This window comes from Macaca thibetana, chromosome 1 (assembly GCF_024542745.1).
Source record: "Macaca thibetana thibetana isolate TM-01 chromosome 1, ASM2454274v1, whole genome shotgun sequence".
Taxonomy (NCBI): domain Eukaryota; kingdom Metazoa; phylum Chordata; class Mammalia; order Primates; family Cercopithecidae; genus Macaca; species Macaca thibetana.
This window is the reverse complement of record NC_065578.1, coordinates 134,628,002-134,643,801: the sequence shown is the minus strand read 5'-3', so window position 1 is coordinate 134,643,801 and position 15,800 is coordinate 134,628,002. Positions and strand designations below refer to the sequence as shown.

The window sequence follows — 15,800 nt, the reverse complement described above, 5'->3', positions numbered from 1 at the left end:
AACCCGCAGCCTGAGGCATTGGAGCCCCTCGCCATACCCCTAGTGCGTCCTCAGCCCGTGCTTCCTAGGGCGGGTATCCTCGGAAGGCCCAGCCCTCACAGCCTTGGCAGGCCAAGGTCAGAATGATTGGAGTTGGGGGATGCGACGGGGGCATCTCTCCAGGACCTCCAGGAGGCCCACATTCTCCCTGCGGGAACCACTCCGAAGGGGCACGCTGTTCCAGGCAGCCCCTCGCGCAGACACTCCGGCCTTGTCAAGGTAGGAGTACGCTGACTCCGGAATTCTGCCGCGCTAGTGCTTGACCCTGCAGGGGTGGGTGGGGGATTCCTTGGAAAAGGGAAGGGCGTTGTGGAAAGGAGGCCCCTACATAAATCCTAACCTCTTTGGGATTTTGCCCCTGCTCGTGCAGCTTCGGGGGTCGAAAGGGATGGCAGTGGGAAGCTCTGAGGCTTTTTAGGGGTTCAGCCTTTCCCATTTTCCCCCTTCGAAGGACCCAATAGGATGCATAGGACATTTCCATGGGCAACCTCGGACCATCCCTGACAGAGCAACCTAACCAACCCCGCTCCTCCCCCCCATAGGATATTTCTGCTTCTTTGACAGAGTAACCTAAACCCCTGGGGGCGGCTGGGAGCCACAGATTTGTGCCATTCCAAAGTGGGGGCGGGGGCGTGGCTAAAGAAAACGTGACCATGCTGTTCCTGGTGTATAGATATGGATTTAGAAATGGTCCACTCAGAATGCAGGGGCTTTCAAAAGTTTCCTCTAGGAAGCATCTGTCAATATATACCCTCTTAATGTTTGACAGTTTTAATCACAATTATATTTAGACTTTGAGAAACCCCCCTGCATGTCTAATGGCTGCCAGCCTGATGCCAGAGAACCCTGGTAGGTGGCCTGCAGTAAGCAGAAGGCCCACACCTTCTGCAGAGCCAGGGGCAATGCCCGAGTTCCCCGGCCTGCATCTCTATCCCTTCACCCACATGGTCACTGTGGAGATGACCATCTGACCAGACTTCGGAGCCCCTAGGCAGAAGAAAGGCTGCAGGGGGCCCGGGAAGGTAGCCTGGGAGTAGGTGTGCAGGTGGGATCCATCGCTCACGCTGTAGAATGACACCTCCCCGGCCTCGAAGTCCAGGAAGACGCCCACGTGGCTGGGAGGCTCCATCAGCATAACCGGGATTGGGGCAGACAAGGTGGATAAGTACTTGGTTCCCTTGGACAGCTGCACCACCCAGAAGCCATTTTCGGGGCACTTGGGGACCCTGTCTTTCCTGCTCACGTTGTCTCTGCACACACCCAGGGCCCACAGCGCATCCCCGGTGATGTTCATGCCCACCTCCCAGTAGTGCCTCCCAGAGGAGAAGGTCGTCTGGCCCACAGCACAGGGGTAAGCCATGAATCGGTCCTTGCTGCAGAACCTGCTGCCCTCCAGCGAAGAGCTGAGGTAGCGCCTCTGGCGGCTTTCGTACAGGAGAAGGTAGGGGTATGCGGAGGTGGCATCAGGCACCACATCCTCTGTAGATGGGCATGGCAGCGGAGAGATGGGGAAAGGTGTGGGGCATTCAGGGTCAACGGTGGGAGCGCCCGGGCCCTAGTGGTGGATGTGGCCAAATGGTCCCCTAACTCAGAGGCCTCCCCTGCTGTGAATCTGGGGTTACTTGATGCTTCCACACCCCAACTGTGTGTGGGTATTGGTGGCAATAAGGTACAGGGGGCTGGGCAGAGGGACCACTGGGAACTCAACAAGCTTCAGCCCATGAATTAGAACCACCGGTAACACCGCCCTACGAAGGCACAGTGAATAGCCAGTCACCGTCACCAGGCAGTGCACTTGCAGACCCCCCCCAATGATGGCTTCCGAGGCTGGGGGGTGCAGTGGGGCATCGCCAAGAGATCCTGGGTCAGAGGTCCCGGCCCTGGGTGCCCACTTACCTAGAAAGCCTCTTAGCACTTCAATCTGTCCAGGAACCCTGCACACAGTCCTGGGTCTGGTTGGAGGGGCAACCTCTGGGCACTGCACACTCACGTTGTTCTTCCTCCAGTGGGCACAGTCTTATTGACTCCCCTGGTCCCACAATCTTATTGTCCCCTCTGGCCCACCACTGCCACTGCCCCTACCCCCGCCTGAGGGGACCACATACCTGCTCAGGGGTTCCTTCATGTCCTGCAAAAGACAGGGACAGAGGGTAGGGAGTGAGCCAAGCTCCTGGCTCACTTCAACGTCCCTGCTCCCTTCTTGTCCGTGTCTTAGGGCAAGACCCGTCCTGTCCCCTGGGCATTCCCTTCCCACAACTGAGCTTCATGGAATTCCTGAGCCTTCCCCACTGCCCTGGTTCCCACTACTACCAAAGCCCCCAGTGCCTCACCTAAGCTGAGCTACCCTGTCAGCCCGCGGTCACACACCTGAGGTCCTACAACTCAGAAGAGGCGGAGGGAGCCCTTCCAGGCAAGTGGCCACTCGACACTGACCCTTCTCTCCCATTTCAGGTGGTTGTGGCCCACCCAGCAGGAATGGGGTCAGGGCGCAATTGGGTGCGGTTTGGGGAGGGAGGGCGGCGGGTAACAGACTGAGCCACCTGAGGATTTTCTGTAGCCTCTTTAGGGATTCAGAGTTCCCTAAAGAGATCACTGTTCACTTCTCTGGCCTGGAAGCTATAAGGGACTTGTTTTCCAAAGGCCATATTTCTAGTTTCCAGAGCGTGACCCTAACTCTTGGCAGGGACTCTCATGCAGGTGATGCACTTGGCCCTCTGCTCATAGGAGCACTCTTCTACCAGCTGCAGGGGCTTTTCCTCTCAGTTGGTCAGCAAACCAATGTAGTGGGTTGTGAACAGGCTGCTTTGTTTTCCCTTTTCCTTTCTTTTTTTTTTCCCTAGATATGATCTCACCATCACCCAGGCTGGAGTGCAGTGGTGCAATAGCTCACTGCAGCCTTGAACTCACGGGCTCGAGTAATCTTCCTGCCTCAGCCTCCTAAGTCCTGGGACCATAGGCACATGCCACTATGCCCTGCTAATATTTTTAAGTTTTTGTAGAGATGGCGTCTCGTCAGCCATAATCAAGCCCCCTCTCCAGGGCCGTGGCACACAAGCTGGTCCCGGCAGGCAGGCTGGCTGCTTCACCTCCCCACTCCCATTGCCACACAACTCACTCCTGGGACAGTGTGCCTCCCCCACACTGAGACATGGAGTCGCTGTCCCAGAGCCGCACCTGGCTGCTAGGTGTCCAAGCCACTTCTCTGGACTTGGAAGGAAATGGGGACACTGTCTCAGGTTGGAACCTGTAAGGGGCTGACTTGTGTCCCCACAAATTCACAGGTTGAAGCCTGAACTCTCAGGACCTCAGAATGTGACTGTGTTTGGAGATAGCATCTTTAAGGAGGGAGTTGAGGTCACTGTGGTGGGCTCTAATCCAGTCTGACTGGTGTCTTTATAGAAGGAGATGATTAGGACACAGACATGCATAGAGAGATGATGCTGTGAGGACATGGGGAGGAGACAGCATCTTCAGGTCCAGGAGAGAGGCTCAGGAGGAACCAGGCCTGCCCACACCTTGGCCTCAGCCACCCAGCCTCCAGGACTAGGAGACTGGGGAGCTAACAGCCCTTTCCTGTTGGCTGCCTCTTCCCCAAGCTCAGCCCCCGCTGCCCATGCCTGTCAGAGCTCACATCCCCCTGTGCCTGCCAAGCCCACCAGCTCACCTGCAGCATCTGGAGGGGCCCATGTGTGCTCCGCTCCTCCAGCTGCAGCAGCAGCAGCTCCAGGGAGTGACCCTGCCGGTCCAGGCAGTCCACGCTCTCCTGGAGTCTGCTGGCAGTCTCCTCCTCTTCCCTCTCCAGAGCCTGGAGGAGCCTCTGCTCTTCCTCCAGCAGGTAGAGGTTCATCTTCTCAAACTCCAGCACAATACGTTCTCTCCGCTCCTTCACCTTGCCCTGCAGGGTGGAGAAGCCCGGCATGTCGCCAGCAGGTGGCTCGGCTCCAGGGATGCTGGAACCTCTCCCCAGGGCCCTGGTGACCCACAGATCACCAGCAACCTGAGCTTTAGTTGGGGACCAGGAACTGTGACAGAGGCCGCCACCCCTGCTATCCTGTGATACACTGAGTGTAACCCTCTGAGCCCCAAACTGCAACTTCCACACATCCAAACACCCATGCACCCTTGCTCTGAGGATGTTCAGAATGTTCACCCCCAAATAAGCCTCTTGGGAATGTTAAACAAAATTTATGGGTGGCCATTGTTTTTTGTTTTGTTTGAGACAGAGTCTCGCTCAGTTGCCCAGGCTGGAGTACAGTGGCACTTACTGCAACCTCAACCTCCTGGGCTCAAGTCATCTGAGTAACTGGGACCACAGGCATGCACCACCACATCCAGCTAGTTTTTAAATTTTGTGTAGGGACAGGGTCTTGCTGTGTTGCCTAAGCTGGAGTGCAGTGGCACAACCACAACTCACTGCAACTTTGACCTCCTGGCCTCAAGTGACCCTCCCACCTTAGCCTTCCAAGTAAGTGGGACTACAGACATGTGTCACTACCACCATGCCCAGCTAATTTTTAATTTTTTTTTAGAGACAGGGTCTTGCTATGTTGCCCAGGTTGGGGTTCAGTGGCATGATCATGGTTCACTGCTGTCTCGGACTCCTGGGCTCAAGTGATGGTCAGGGGCCACTGTTTTGAACTGGGCTCCTGTGCTGGGTCCCAGAAGACCAGACCCAACCAGAATGGAGTCACTGGTGCTAATGAAACCAAGGGGTTCATTGATCAGGTCAGCCTGCCCTGATTGCTTTTTGTTACTTTATTTTTCCTATTTCCATGAAGCTGAAGGCCGTGCCTCTGAATGCTGACCAACCTTCACTGGCTGCTTTATAGATAATATTCATAGGTCACCATGGGACTGGTCGCTTCAGGAACGTGGGGCAGCTCCTGTCCAGCTGAAACTGGTTGAGACCATCTGCCCTTCAAGTGGACCGGCCCCAGTGCCCGAGGTGGCCTTTTGATGTCAGAGGGCCAAAACTTCCAACCTCAGATCATGCTAAGGCTGCCATTTCTGGTACCTGTGTCCTGTGAAATGCCATGCACCCCAGAGACACCTGCACAGAATGGGCCTGCTGGACCACCCTGCCTCCCTAGCTCATAAAGACTCCTAAGCTGTATCACTCGGGAGGCGAGTTTAAGAGCTGTTCTCCCTCCTCACTCGGTGGCCTTACAAATAAATCTTTCCTCTTAGCTGGATGCAGTTGCTCACACCTGTAATCCCAGTGCTTTGGGAGGCTGAAGCAGGAAGATAGTTTGAGCTCAGGAGTTCAAGGCCAGCCTGGGCAATAGCAAGACCATGTCTCTACGAAAAAAAAAAAAAAAAAAAAAAAAAAAAAGGCCAATCTTGGTGGCAAGTGCCTGTAGTCCCAGCTACCCAGGAAGTTGAAGCAGGAGGATTACTTGAGTCCAGGAGTTTGAGGCTGCAGTGAGCAATGATCGCATCACTGCGCTCCACATCTCTAAATCTGTTTTGATTTTGTGTTTTGACAGGCATCAGGATTAGGGTGAACTAAAGGCCATTGAGAACCCGCAGAAGCAGGAAAACCTGTTTGCCTCCCCCATTAGCTGCCTAAAAAAATAAAGTGCCTGGCCTGGCGCGATGGCTCATGCCTGTAATCCCAGCACTTTGGGAGGCCGAGGCAGTCAGATCACCTGAGGTCAGGAGTTCAAGACCAGCCTGACCAGCATGGTGAAACCCCGTCTCTACTAAAAATATGAAAGTTAGTCGGGCATGGTGGCGGGCACCTGTAGTCCCAGCTGCTTGGGAGGCTGAGGTAGGAGAACTGCTTGGACCTGGGAGGCAGAGGTTGCAGTGAGCCAACACCACACCATTGCACTCTAGCCTGGGCAACAAGAGTGAAACTCCATCTCAAAAAAATAAAAATAAAAAAGTGCCCTTTCATGAAGGAAATTTCCAGTGCTCAAGGCATCTACATCAGGAAGAGATTCCCAAAAACAACTCTTCACCTGAGACACTTGCTTAAATACTTAACCAACATTATCTGCCTCCCCAGCCCAGAGGCTCCAAGCCCTGTTCTTTTGTGGTGCCGACCTATGCCCCTACCCTCTGGCTGCCTCCTGAGCCCCCACCCTCTGGCTGCCTCCTTTGTGGTACTGAGCCCCCACCCTCTGGCTGCCTCTTTAAGTCTGATTTTTGAGGTCCCTTCTCCCCACCCTATGTGTGCATCTGTAATTTAAAATTGCCTTTTTATCTTTTTCTCTGCTGTTCATCTGTCTTAAGTCAGTTTCATTCTGAGGCCAGCCATAGAACCTAGAAGGGTGGAGGCAGCTTTTTTCTTTTCCTGCCACTGAGGCAGCATATCCCCACAGGCAGACACAGACATGTAAACGCAGGAAGATGGAGCAGCAGCAGGAAAGGGACTGGACGGCCCCAGACACCCACCTGCCACTCGGCTAAGCTCTGTTCCTCCCTGGCCTGCAGATTCCCTGTCCTGGTGATCTGCTCCCGAAGGTACTCCATGTCCTCCTCCAGCTTCAACTGTGGGACACACAAACCACAGGATTTGGGATCAGTGATCTGCCCACCTCCTGCCTAGAGTACAGTTGTGCTTGCTGAAACTGCACCCACCCCAGAGACCCTCCTCAGAAGGGGCAGGGGATCAAAATACATCACCCAGAATGTGCCACCATGGATTATTTTGACCTAAAAGCACTTAAAAAAGGGCAGGTGTAAGAATTGCTGTGATCCTCGGCCTTCCTAAGAGCAGAAGGCACAGCCCACCATGCCGGATAGGCCTGCCCTAGGCCAGGAGGAAAGCCATGTTCTTACCAAGGGCAGGAAAGCCGAAACCAGAGAAATCTGTGCAAAGGGACCCTGCTAAGCTAACCCTCATCCTCCTCAGGTATGTGTTTGGCTCTAACATGCTTCCATGGGCCTCCGGCTCCTCAGGAGGGACTCCTGGGTCATGGAAAGCTTATAGGGAATGAAATTCAGTGCTTTGCTTCTGCTCATCTGTCTCAAATCAGTTTGGTTCTCAGGGCCACCCAAAATACTATAAGAGAGGAGAGGTAAGATTTTGCAATGCCTGCATCATACAGTGTAGGCCTACATTGTCCCCACAGACACTCCCCAGCCCCAGGCCACCTTGTTCCCTGGATGCCCCCTCCCCAGCCCCTGACTTGGGCCACTTTGTCCCTGGACACCTTCTCCTTCCCCCATGATCTGGGTCACCTTGACCCCTGGATGCCTCCTCTCCTTGACCTGTGGCCCACCTTGTACCCCTGCACTGCCTCCTCGGCGGGCAGCACCCTGTGCAGTCGGTGCTCCCGGGACTCCCTGCACACCACACAGATGGGGCTCTGGTCCTCCTGGCAGAAAAGCTTGAGGGGCTCCTGGTGCTCCTGGCACAGGTCTTGCTTCTGCAGGCCAGGATGCTGCCGTGCCATCTCGGCCACCTTGGTCAGCAGCCGGTTGGGCAGGAGGTTCCTCTGCGGGGACATTGCTCTGCACTCGGGGCAGGGGAAGGAGCCCTTTCGCTTCCGCCTCCCCTTCTTGCCCCGCGCCTTCTCCCAGCTCAGCTGGATGCACGCGCGGCAGAAGTTGTGGCCACAGGCGGTCATCACAGGGTCTGTGAAGTAGTCCAGACAGATGGAGCATGTAGCTTCCTCCTGCAGCTTTCTGGCGAGTTCCACAGCCTCCATGGCTCCTGGGAGACACGAGGCGGGTTCCCAAGTTGAGGGACTGTGGAGAGAGGTGGGAGGGAGCGGGCCGATGCTCTGGGTGCTGGCAGTGTGCAACCTTCCTGTACAGCCTGCCTTTACAGAGGAGGGCTAGGACTGCCGTCCAGTTAGAGGGTCCAGAGTCATCATTTTTTAGCCTTGTCAATAACCGACACAGATGCCTCCCCAGAAACTACACAGACCCTCCCTGACCAATGCTTGCCAGGCCTCTCTGCCTCTCCTCTCCACTGGGCCTGGACCACTTCTGCCTGCTGCTGGCTACCCCCAGCTCCACATCTGATCAGTTCCTCCTCTAGGCCTTCAACCTGCCTTTCTGGAGCAGCCTGCTAGGTCAGCTTAGGAAGAAGCCCCTACCCTTGGAGCCTTCCCTTAATCACTTTCCAACCACTAACCACCCCCAGATCCCCACTCCCATTCCCGCATACATCCCCAGCGGGCTTTGCTGGCCAACACTCCCATTGCAAGTAACCTGACTAAAGAGCCTTTAAAGCGTCAGAAGAATTTTTTCTTTAACAAAACCCTGTTCACCAAAGGAAAACGGGATGGGCTCTCAGAGGAAAGAAGCTCTCTTCCTTTTAGTGAGGTGGGGTTCAGAAAAAACGTGTGTGCATACACGTGCCCACACGCACAAACACGTGCATACACGCACAGACGAACACACACCCATACACATACCCATGCATGTATACAAACGTGCATGTATACACACGCACACCCACGCATACACACCACACAAATACACACGTACAAACATACAGAAACGCGCATCCACAGAAACACGCATCCACAAATAGCACACACAGGCACAGATGCACATATCTGTACACATGCATGCATGTACACACAGGTACGCGCGCGTACCCACGCACAGGCACACGAGCGTGCACACAGACGCCCCCTGCAATTTGAACACTCGCGACCCCGGGCAATGGAGAGTCACAGCCTTCCGCCTACGCCACGGGGTTGCTATGGGGACCCAGTGGCAAAGGGAATTGAAAATCGCGTCTACACTGCAAACACGAGTCTCCCCTTCCCTTCTGCCATCCCCTAAAGCGAAGGCGTCTAGGGGTCTCAGACTTCCCCGGCTCTGTCCCACTTCCATTTTCTCGGAGCTTTCTGCACGCCAACCACCCGGCGCCGGCCCCCTCCTTCCCCCCAAGAGCCCTAACTGAGGCACCCAGTCCACCCGCACCGAAGCCGGGCAGGGGCAGCGGCAGGGGGCGTGGGGCTCTGGCTCTGGCTGCGGGGATGGCCATCCTTCCCGCTCTGGTCCGCTAGGGTCCCGGTAGAGTTACCTTGTCCAAGCGCGCTAGCCCCTGTAGGGACGCGGCGGCCGGCTGAGGCGGGAAGGCCGGGCGTTGGAGGGCGAGGAGGACCGGGTTAGGCTTAAGTCGTGGCCCAGGCACCACAGGAGGGTGGCCTAGGCGGGGGTACTCACCGCGGGGGGGCCCTGCACAGCGCCTAGCGCACCCGGCCGAGCGCTCTGCCCCCACGAAGTCCAGGGGGCCACGGCCGGGCCCGGGGCGTGGGGGTGTGGGGGCGTGGGGTCGGGCGGTCCAGGGGCTTTGTGGCGTCAGCGGTGGGGCGGTGGGAGCCGGGGAAGGGGAGTGCTGGGCAAGGGAGAGAGCGTCGGCCGGGATGGGGGCGGCGCCTCTTAGGAGAGGTTGGGGGTGACTTGGGGAAGGAAGGTGGCGGGGGTGGGAGGCTCAGGACGGGCCAGGGGAGGGCGCAGCGGGGAGCTTACTGGGCGGTGGGGAGGATGTGGTTCACAGCCCAGCGAAAGGAGGAGTCTTGTTGGCCTGGGGTGGGATTTTTAGGGGAGGTTAAGGGAGTGTGGAGGGGGATGGGAGTTGGGGGGTTACTTGGGGGTTAGGAGTGGAATGGGGACAGCTGGTGGGGCAAGGGGCAGCCATGCGAGCGTCAGGGTCCGGGGAGTGGGATTGGAAGAGGCTTCTCAACCTGGGGTTGGGGCTGCGGGAGGGCTCACGAGCCCCGGGCTGGAGGGTTAGGTGGGGGCTAAGTTGGTCGGGGTAGGGGATGGAGAGGAGTTTGTGGGGGCTGGGGTGGGGGCGAGGCAGCAGGAGTGAGTGCCGGTTGAGAAGCTATGAAGGGGGTCCCCAGGAGCAGCCAGCCCCCAGGTCTGCCCACATGGTGGGCAGTCAGCATCAAGCTGAGGGTCCAGAGAGGGGCGTCCCAATCCTGTGGGCAGAACGGTTTGGAGGGACCACCTGGCAGGTCAGGTCACCTGGGGCGAGGGGGGACAGGGTGGGTCTTGCTGACACCCCAGGTGGTTTTGTTACCAGAAACGGGTCCTGATCCAGACCCTGAGAGAGGGTTTTGGATCTTAGGCAAGAAAGAATTCGGGGCAAATCCATAGAGTAAAGTGAAAGCAAGTTTATTAAGAAAATAAAGGAATAAAGAGTGGCTACTCCATGGGCAGACCAGCCCGGAGGGCTGCAGGTTGCCCATTTTTATGGCTATTTATTGATTATATGCTAAATAAGGGGTGGGATATTCATGAGTTTCCCAGGAAAAGGATGGGCAATTCCAGAAACTGAGGGTTCCTCCCCTTGTTAGACCATATAGGGTAAGTGTGACCTTGTCTTGGCATCTGTAAACTGTTGTGGCACTGGTGAGGGTATCTCTTAGCATGCTCATGTATTATAATTAGCGTATAATGAGCAGTCGTGATGACCAGAGGTTATTCTGGTCACCATCTTGGTTTTGCCGGCCTCTTCACCACATGCTGGTTCATCAGCAAGGTCTTTATGATGTGTATCTTGTGCCAACCTCCTATCCCATCCTGTGACTTGGAATGTCTAACTTCTGGGGAATGCAGCCCAGCAGCTCTCAGCCTTATCTTACCCAGCCTCTATACAAGATGGAGTTACTCTGGTTTAAAAGTCTCTTACTGTTTCAGCCAAAATGCCGCCCCCAGCCGTGCCCAGGTCCTGGATGGTGGCCATTTCTTCTGGCCTTGAGTCCCCATGCCTAGTCATGATGCTTCATCCTCCAGTAGAGGGATGCACCTTTCACATGTAGGGTTCATTTCCTGCTTTCAGGAAAAGGGGCCAGAGGCCTGTGTGCCCCAAGTCAGAGTCTTGGGATTGGGGAGACAGAACAGATGAAGAAACTAAGGCTTGGCCCACACAGGGGATGCAGGCGGACAGGAAAACAGGGCCTTGAAGGCTAAGAGGCACCGTTCTGCAGTCTCCTGGATGTGCGGGTGTAGGCAGCTGGCCACAGGCATAGATGGCTGGCTTTCCCTGGGCTCACTTGGTAGAGTGTTTCTTCCGTGGTCTCTCATCACTCGCATACAGAAAGCGGTCTGTGTGCTGACAGGTGCGGGCTGGCTGTGCACACTGGGTGATTAAGTGAATTACCTTTGTGAACCCCGAATATCTGAGACTAGTTTCAATTAGGAAGTTTATTTTGCCGAAGTTAAGGACGCACGCCCATGACACAGCCATGTGCCCAAGGTGGTCCGAGCACAGCTTGGTTTTATACATTTTAGGGAGACATGAGACATCGATCAATGTATGTAAGATGAACATTGGTTCCATCCAGAAAGGCGGGACAACTGGAAGTGGGGAGGGGGCTTCCAGGTCATAGGTAGATAAGACACAAATGGTTGCATTCTTTTGAGTTTCTGATTAGCCTTTCCAAAAGAGGCCATCAGATATACATTTATTTCAGTGAGCGGAGGAATGACTTTGAATAGAATGGGAGGCAGGTTTGCTCTAAGCAGTTCCCAGCGTGACTTTTCCTTTTAGCTAGTGATTTTGGGGCCCAAGATTTATTCTCCTTTCACACTCTCCACCCCTACCCAATCCTCTGCCTGTCATTTGCATCAGTGAGGGGATTGTGAGCTGCAAGTTTCCTTCAATTGGGAAAACAGAATCACAGAATTAGGGGGAAAATTGAATATATATATATATATATATATATATATATATCTCGCATAGCACCACACATGCCCTAGTCACCTGCTGACAATTTGTCACCCTTCGTTACAAATGGGTTACAAGCAGCTGAGCCTAACAACTTCTTTGGGTTTTCACTTCTTTCCTGTACACCCCATGCACATAAAAATATTAAGATCAATACAATGTGGATGCCTTTCTCCTGTCTGTCTTTGGTCAGTTTAATTCACAGGCTCCCCCCTATACCAGCATGATGTGGGGGAATTCAACAAATACTTGTTAAAATGTGGCATCAGCCCAAGATGCTCATTATTAATGCTCCTTTAGGCTCACCTGGTTATTGGGGTGAGAAATCTATCATCATGATAAAACAATTGGAACAACCTTCATATCCTCAAGTCATTAAGAAAAAAATCAGATAGCAGTTGCATGTCTTGATAAATTGTTAGGTTTAATAAAAGGCAGGATGTAGAATATATGTAGTTTGCTACTATTTAGGTAAACAATTATTGTATATGTATCTCTTGAAAAACAAGAAACTCCATCTGATGAGGGAAATTAAGGACTGAGGAACCCCCTAATTGAGGAAGACTCAATTTTCACTATATATCCTTTTGGAATTCTTAAATTGTATACTACTGCTGTGGATTGTCTTTTTTTTTTTTTTTTTAATTATTTAAGCAAAGGATCAGCAATGTCAGTCTTTAAACACAAGTCTTACTTACACTGTTACAAGGTAAATATCCTTTGCCCTTATTGAATGTAGCCCCACTAAGTTATTAACATTGTAGAAAAGATTAGAGAGCAAAATTTAAGTGCTCATGTAATTTAAGATGTTTTGGGAGGCCGAGGCCGGCGGATCACAAGGTCAGGAGATCGAGACCACGGTGAAACCCCGTCTCTACTAAAAATACAAAAAAAAATTAGCCGGGCGCGGTTTTGGGCGCCTGTAGTCCCAGCTACTCGGGAGGCTGAGGCAGGAGAATGGCGTGAACCCGGGAGGCGGAGCTTGCAGTGAGCCGAGATCACGCCACTGCACTCCAGCCTGGGCGACAGAGCGAGACTCCATCTCAAAAATAAATAAATAAAAAATAAAATGTGCTGAATTAAACAGAAAAGAAGAGGGGCTCCTGAAAATAGGGTGAGAGAGCTATGGCCTCTTTATGTCTTCAATTCAGACTCCTCAACAGTAGAGTCCACTGGGCCACAGAAAAACAAATCCTGATTGTTATGAACTGAATGTTTGTCTCCAAAATTCATATTTTGAAATCCTCACCTCCAAGGTAATGGTGTTAGGAGATGGGGTTCTTTGGAAAGTAATTATGCCATAAGGGTGGAGCCTTCATGAATAGGATTGGTGCCCTTCCAGAGATTTATTTTCCCCTTACCCCTTGCACCACATGAGGACACAGTGAGAAGGCCCTGTCTGTGAACCAGAAAGCAGGATCTCACCAGAAGCTGAATCTGTTGGCACCTTGACCTTGGACTTGCCAGCCACCAGATCTGTGAACAATAAAGTCCTGTCACTTTTTAACCACCAAGCCCATAGCATTTTGTTATAGCAGCCTGCATAGACTAAAATGAAAGAAGACAGATTAACGGGAGAAAGCATATACGTTTTACTTTTACATGTACATGGGAGCCTTCACAGCAAAATGAAGACCTCAAGAGCAGTTAGGCCTAAGTGCTTATCCACTGGATGGACAAAGGGTAGTAATTATGAGAAAGCAACTGGAATACCCAGGGAGGCTGGAGGAAGGTAAGAGCTATTTTTGTTTGTTTGTTTGTTTGAGGCAGAGTCTCACTCTGTCACCCAGCCTGGAGTGCAGTGGTGTGATCGTGGCTCACTGTAACCTCCACCTCCTGGGTTCAAGCAATTCTTCTGCCTCAGCCTCCCAAGTAGCTGGGACTACAGGTGCACACCACCACACCCAGCTGATTTTTTTTTTTTTTTTTTTAAGTAGATATGGGGTTTCATGTTGGCCAGGCTGGTCTGGAACTCCTAACCTCAGGTGATCTGCCTGCCTTGGCCTCCCAAAGTGCTGGGATTACAGGCGTAAGCCACTCTACCCGGTGATAAGAGCTATTTTAACAAAGCCTGTTTGTACACATTTCACTGCACTTCAGTCCCCATGCCTAGTCATGCTGTTTCTCCCCCTGGTAGAGGCAAGCACCTTTCCCATGGAGGGTTCATCACCTGCTTTCAGGAAGAGGGGCCAGAGGGCCCTTCTTACACCTACTGCTCTTCAAGTGCCTTCAGCTCAAAATAATTCTTATATCAAATCTGCATATTTTGGGGAGGTATATTCTGCTATCTTGTTGGGAGCCGAAAATCTGAGGGTCGTGACCAACTCAGCACTCCACTAGAAGCTATATGATTAAACAGCAAACTGTTTATCATGAATGCAGGATGTGGGCAAACTCGCATCTGTGTCTGCCGCCAGAAGGTACACTGAGGGCCTCATTCCCTGGCTCTGTGCCCCTTGAGGTTATCTTCTGGGACATCTGGAGCCTACTGTTCAAAGAATGTAGTCATGCAGGCCTGCACTAAGTCAAGCAGCTGACCACAACCACCCCCTTCTCCCTATCTCCTTTACTCAATAAATATGAAGGGCTCTAGCAGCTCAGGACCCTTGTTCACTAGAAGCAAGGAGCCCCCTGACCCCTTTATCCAAATATACTCTTTTGTCTTTGTCTTTATTCCCACATTTGTCCTCCTTTGTTCAGTCCACCAAGGTCTGCGGCACTATCTCTTAATGCCTAACTCTCCTTTCTGTTGTTTATTTCTGGAATTTTAACCTTTGGATATTTAGAACCACTCATTCCACTTTTATAGACTGCATGCTCAGGCTGTCTCCATAGTGTATATGCTCTCGAAGAGTTGAGTACATGGTGAACAGATACCACATTTCAGTTACTATCCCACATCATTAGGACTCGCAGGATACAGAAGCAAAGGTGTTGATTGTAATTGTAAGGGTCTGGCTTTGTTGCCCAGAATGGAGTGCAGTGGTGTGATCACTGCTTACTGCTCACTGTAACTTGGAACTCTTGGGCTCAAGCGATCCTCCCACCTCAGCCTTCTAAGTAGTTAGGACCACAGGCACATGCCATCATGCCCAGCTAATTTTTATATTTTTTATAGAGACAGAGTCTTGCCATGTTGTCCAGGCTGGTCTTGAACTCCTTGGCCTCAAGAAATCCTCCCATCTCAGCCTCCCAAAAAGCTGGAATTACATGCATGAACCACCATGCCTGGCTGGAAAGGCTTCCTCAAATACCCACTTACACAACCCAGAAAGACTTCGGTTACTTTCTTCCTGTGTCTAAACTTCTTTCCTTAGCTCCTCACCTTAGGTCCTCAGCAGTCAGTTCTGACGTACAAATTGCCCTGTGTTGCCTTGTTATATCTTTATAGGGCATCAATTCGTGCACTATCCACTCCATTAAACAGTGAAAACAAGGAACATATAAGACCAAGCTCTTGTTTTTTGTTGTTGTTTTTTTGTTTTGTTTTGTTCTTTGTTTTGTTTTGTTGTTGTTGTTTTTGACAGGGTCTGTTGCCCAGATTGGCCTCAAAAACTCCTGGGCTCAAGTGATCCTCTTGCCTCCCCAGTAGCTAGGATTACAGGCATGTGCCACACTGCCAAACTTAGGCTCTGTTCTCATACAAAGACCAGAATGACAGGGGGCTGCTCAAGTGGCTTGGTGTCCTACAGAAGGCAAAGCTTGATCATGATCCTGTCAAGAATGCATTATCTGCATCCAGTTACGTAAATGTAGCTAGCTGCCCAAATTACTGCTCCTTCCAGGCTGCCCAGCAAGATCATCAGCAAGGTTACATAGGTTTAGCTCTCCACCACTGGGCAAGACTTTATCAGGACAAGGGCTTTGTAAAGTATAGAAGACTTGAACTTTATCTGCTTGGGAGGCTAAGGCAGGAAGATGGCTTGAGCCCAGGAGTTCGAGGCTGGCCACTATGCTCATGTCTGTGAATAGCCACTGCACTTCAACCTGGGCAGCATGGCAAGACCCTGTCTCTGAAAAAACAAAACAAAAAGGGGCCGGGCGCGGTGGCTCAAGCCTGTAATCCCAGCACTTTGGGAGGCCAAGGTGGGCGGATCACGAGGTCAGGAGATCG

General features: G+C 52.6%; 2 protein-coding genes and 1 long non-coding RNA gene across 6 annotated transcripts in view; 2 read left to right on the top strand and 1 right to left on the bottom strand.

The window, feature by feature from the left end:
- The window catches only part of RNF187 (ring finger protein 187), a 115,361-nt gene that overhangs the window by 15,543 nt on the left and 84,018 nt on the right, over nt 1-15,800 (top strand). The window lies entirely within an intron of this gene.
- Nucleotides 152-15,743, top strand: LOC126936974 (uncharacterized). The gene is made up of 3 exons (XR_007719617.1): nt 152-258; nt 1,304-1,390; nt 14,805-15,743. It is a non-coding gene; the product is annotated as an uncharacterized LOC126936974 (long non-coding RNA).
- On the bottom strand, nt 225-9,487 carry TRIM17 (tripartite motif containing 17). Of its 4 annotated transcripts, none has more exons than XM_050757943.1 (7): nt 7,269-7,734; nt 6,439-6,534; nt 3,704-3,934; nt 2,145-2,167; nt 1,936-2,039; nt 1,103-1,518; nt 225-304 (listed from the first exon to the last, which is right to left on the bottom strand). In XM_050757943.1, exons 1-7 carry the CDS (start codon nt 7,695-7,697, stop codon nt 254-256), a joined length of 1,350 nt encoding a protein of 449 aa, XP_050613900.1. In that variant the 5' UTR covers nt 7,698-7,734; the 3' UTR covers nt 225-253. The 4 variants fall into 4 exon arrangements, with proteins under 4 accessions (XP_050613900.1, XP_050613874.1, XP_050613884.1 ...); XM_050757917.1 differs by lacking the exon at nt 225-304 and adding an exon at nt 9,032-9,487 and having other exon boundaries at nt 801-1,518; nt 7,269-7,737; XM_050757927.1 differs by lacking the exon at nt 225-304 and adding an exon at nt 9,175-9,487 and having other exon boundaries at nt 801-1,518; nt 7,269-7,737.

Excerpts from the sequence above, each read along its gene's own strand:
- TRIM17 (XM_050757917.1), bottom strand. The coding sequence starts at position 7,697 with ATGGAGGCTGTGGAACTCGCCAGAAAGCTGCAGGAGGAAGCTACATGC. Across the intron at positions 3,935-6,438 it reads AGAGCTTAGCCGAGTGGCAG|GGCAAGGTGAAGGAGCGGAG; the intron begins GTGGGTGTCTGG and ends TCCACCCTGCAG. Across the intron at positions 1,519-1,935 it reads AGTGCTAAGAGGCTTTCTAG|AGGATGTGGTGCCTGATGCC; the intron begins GTAAGTGGGCAC and ends GCCCATCTACAG.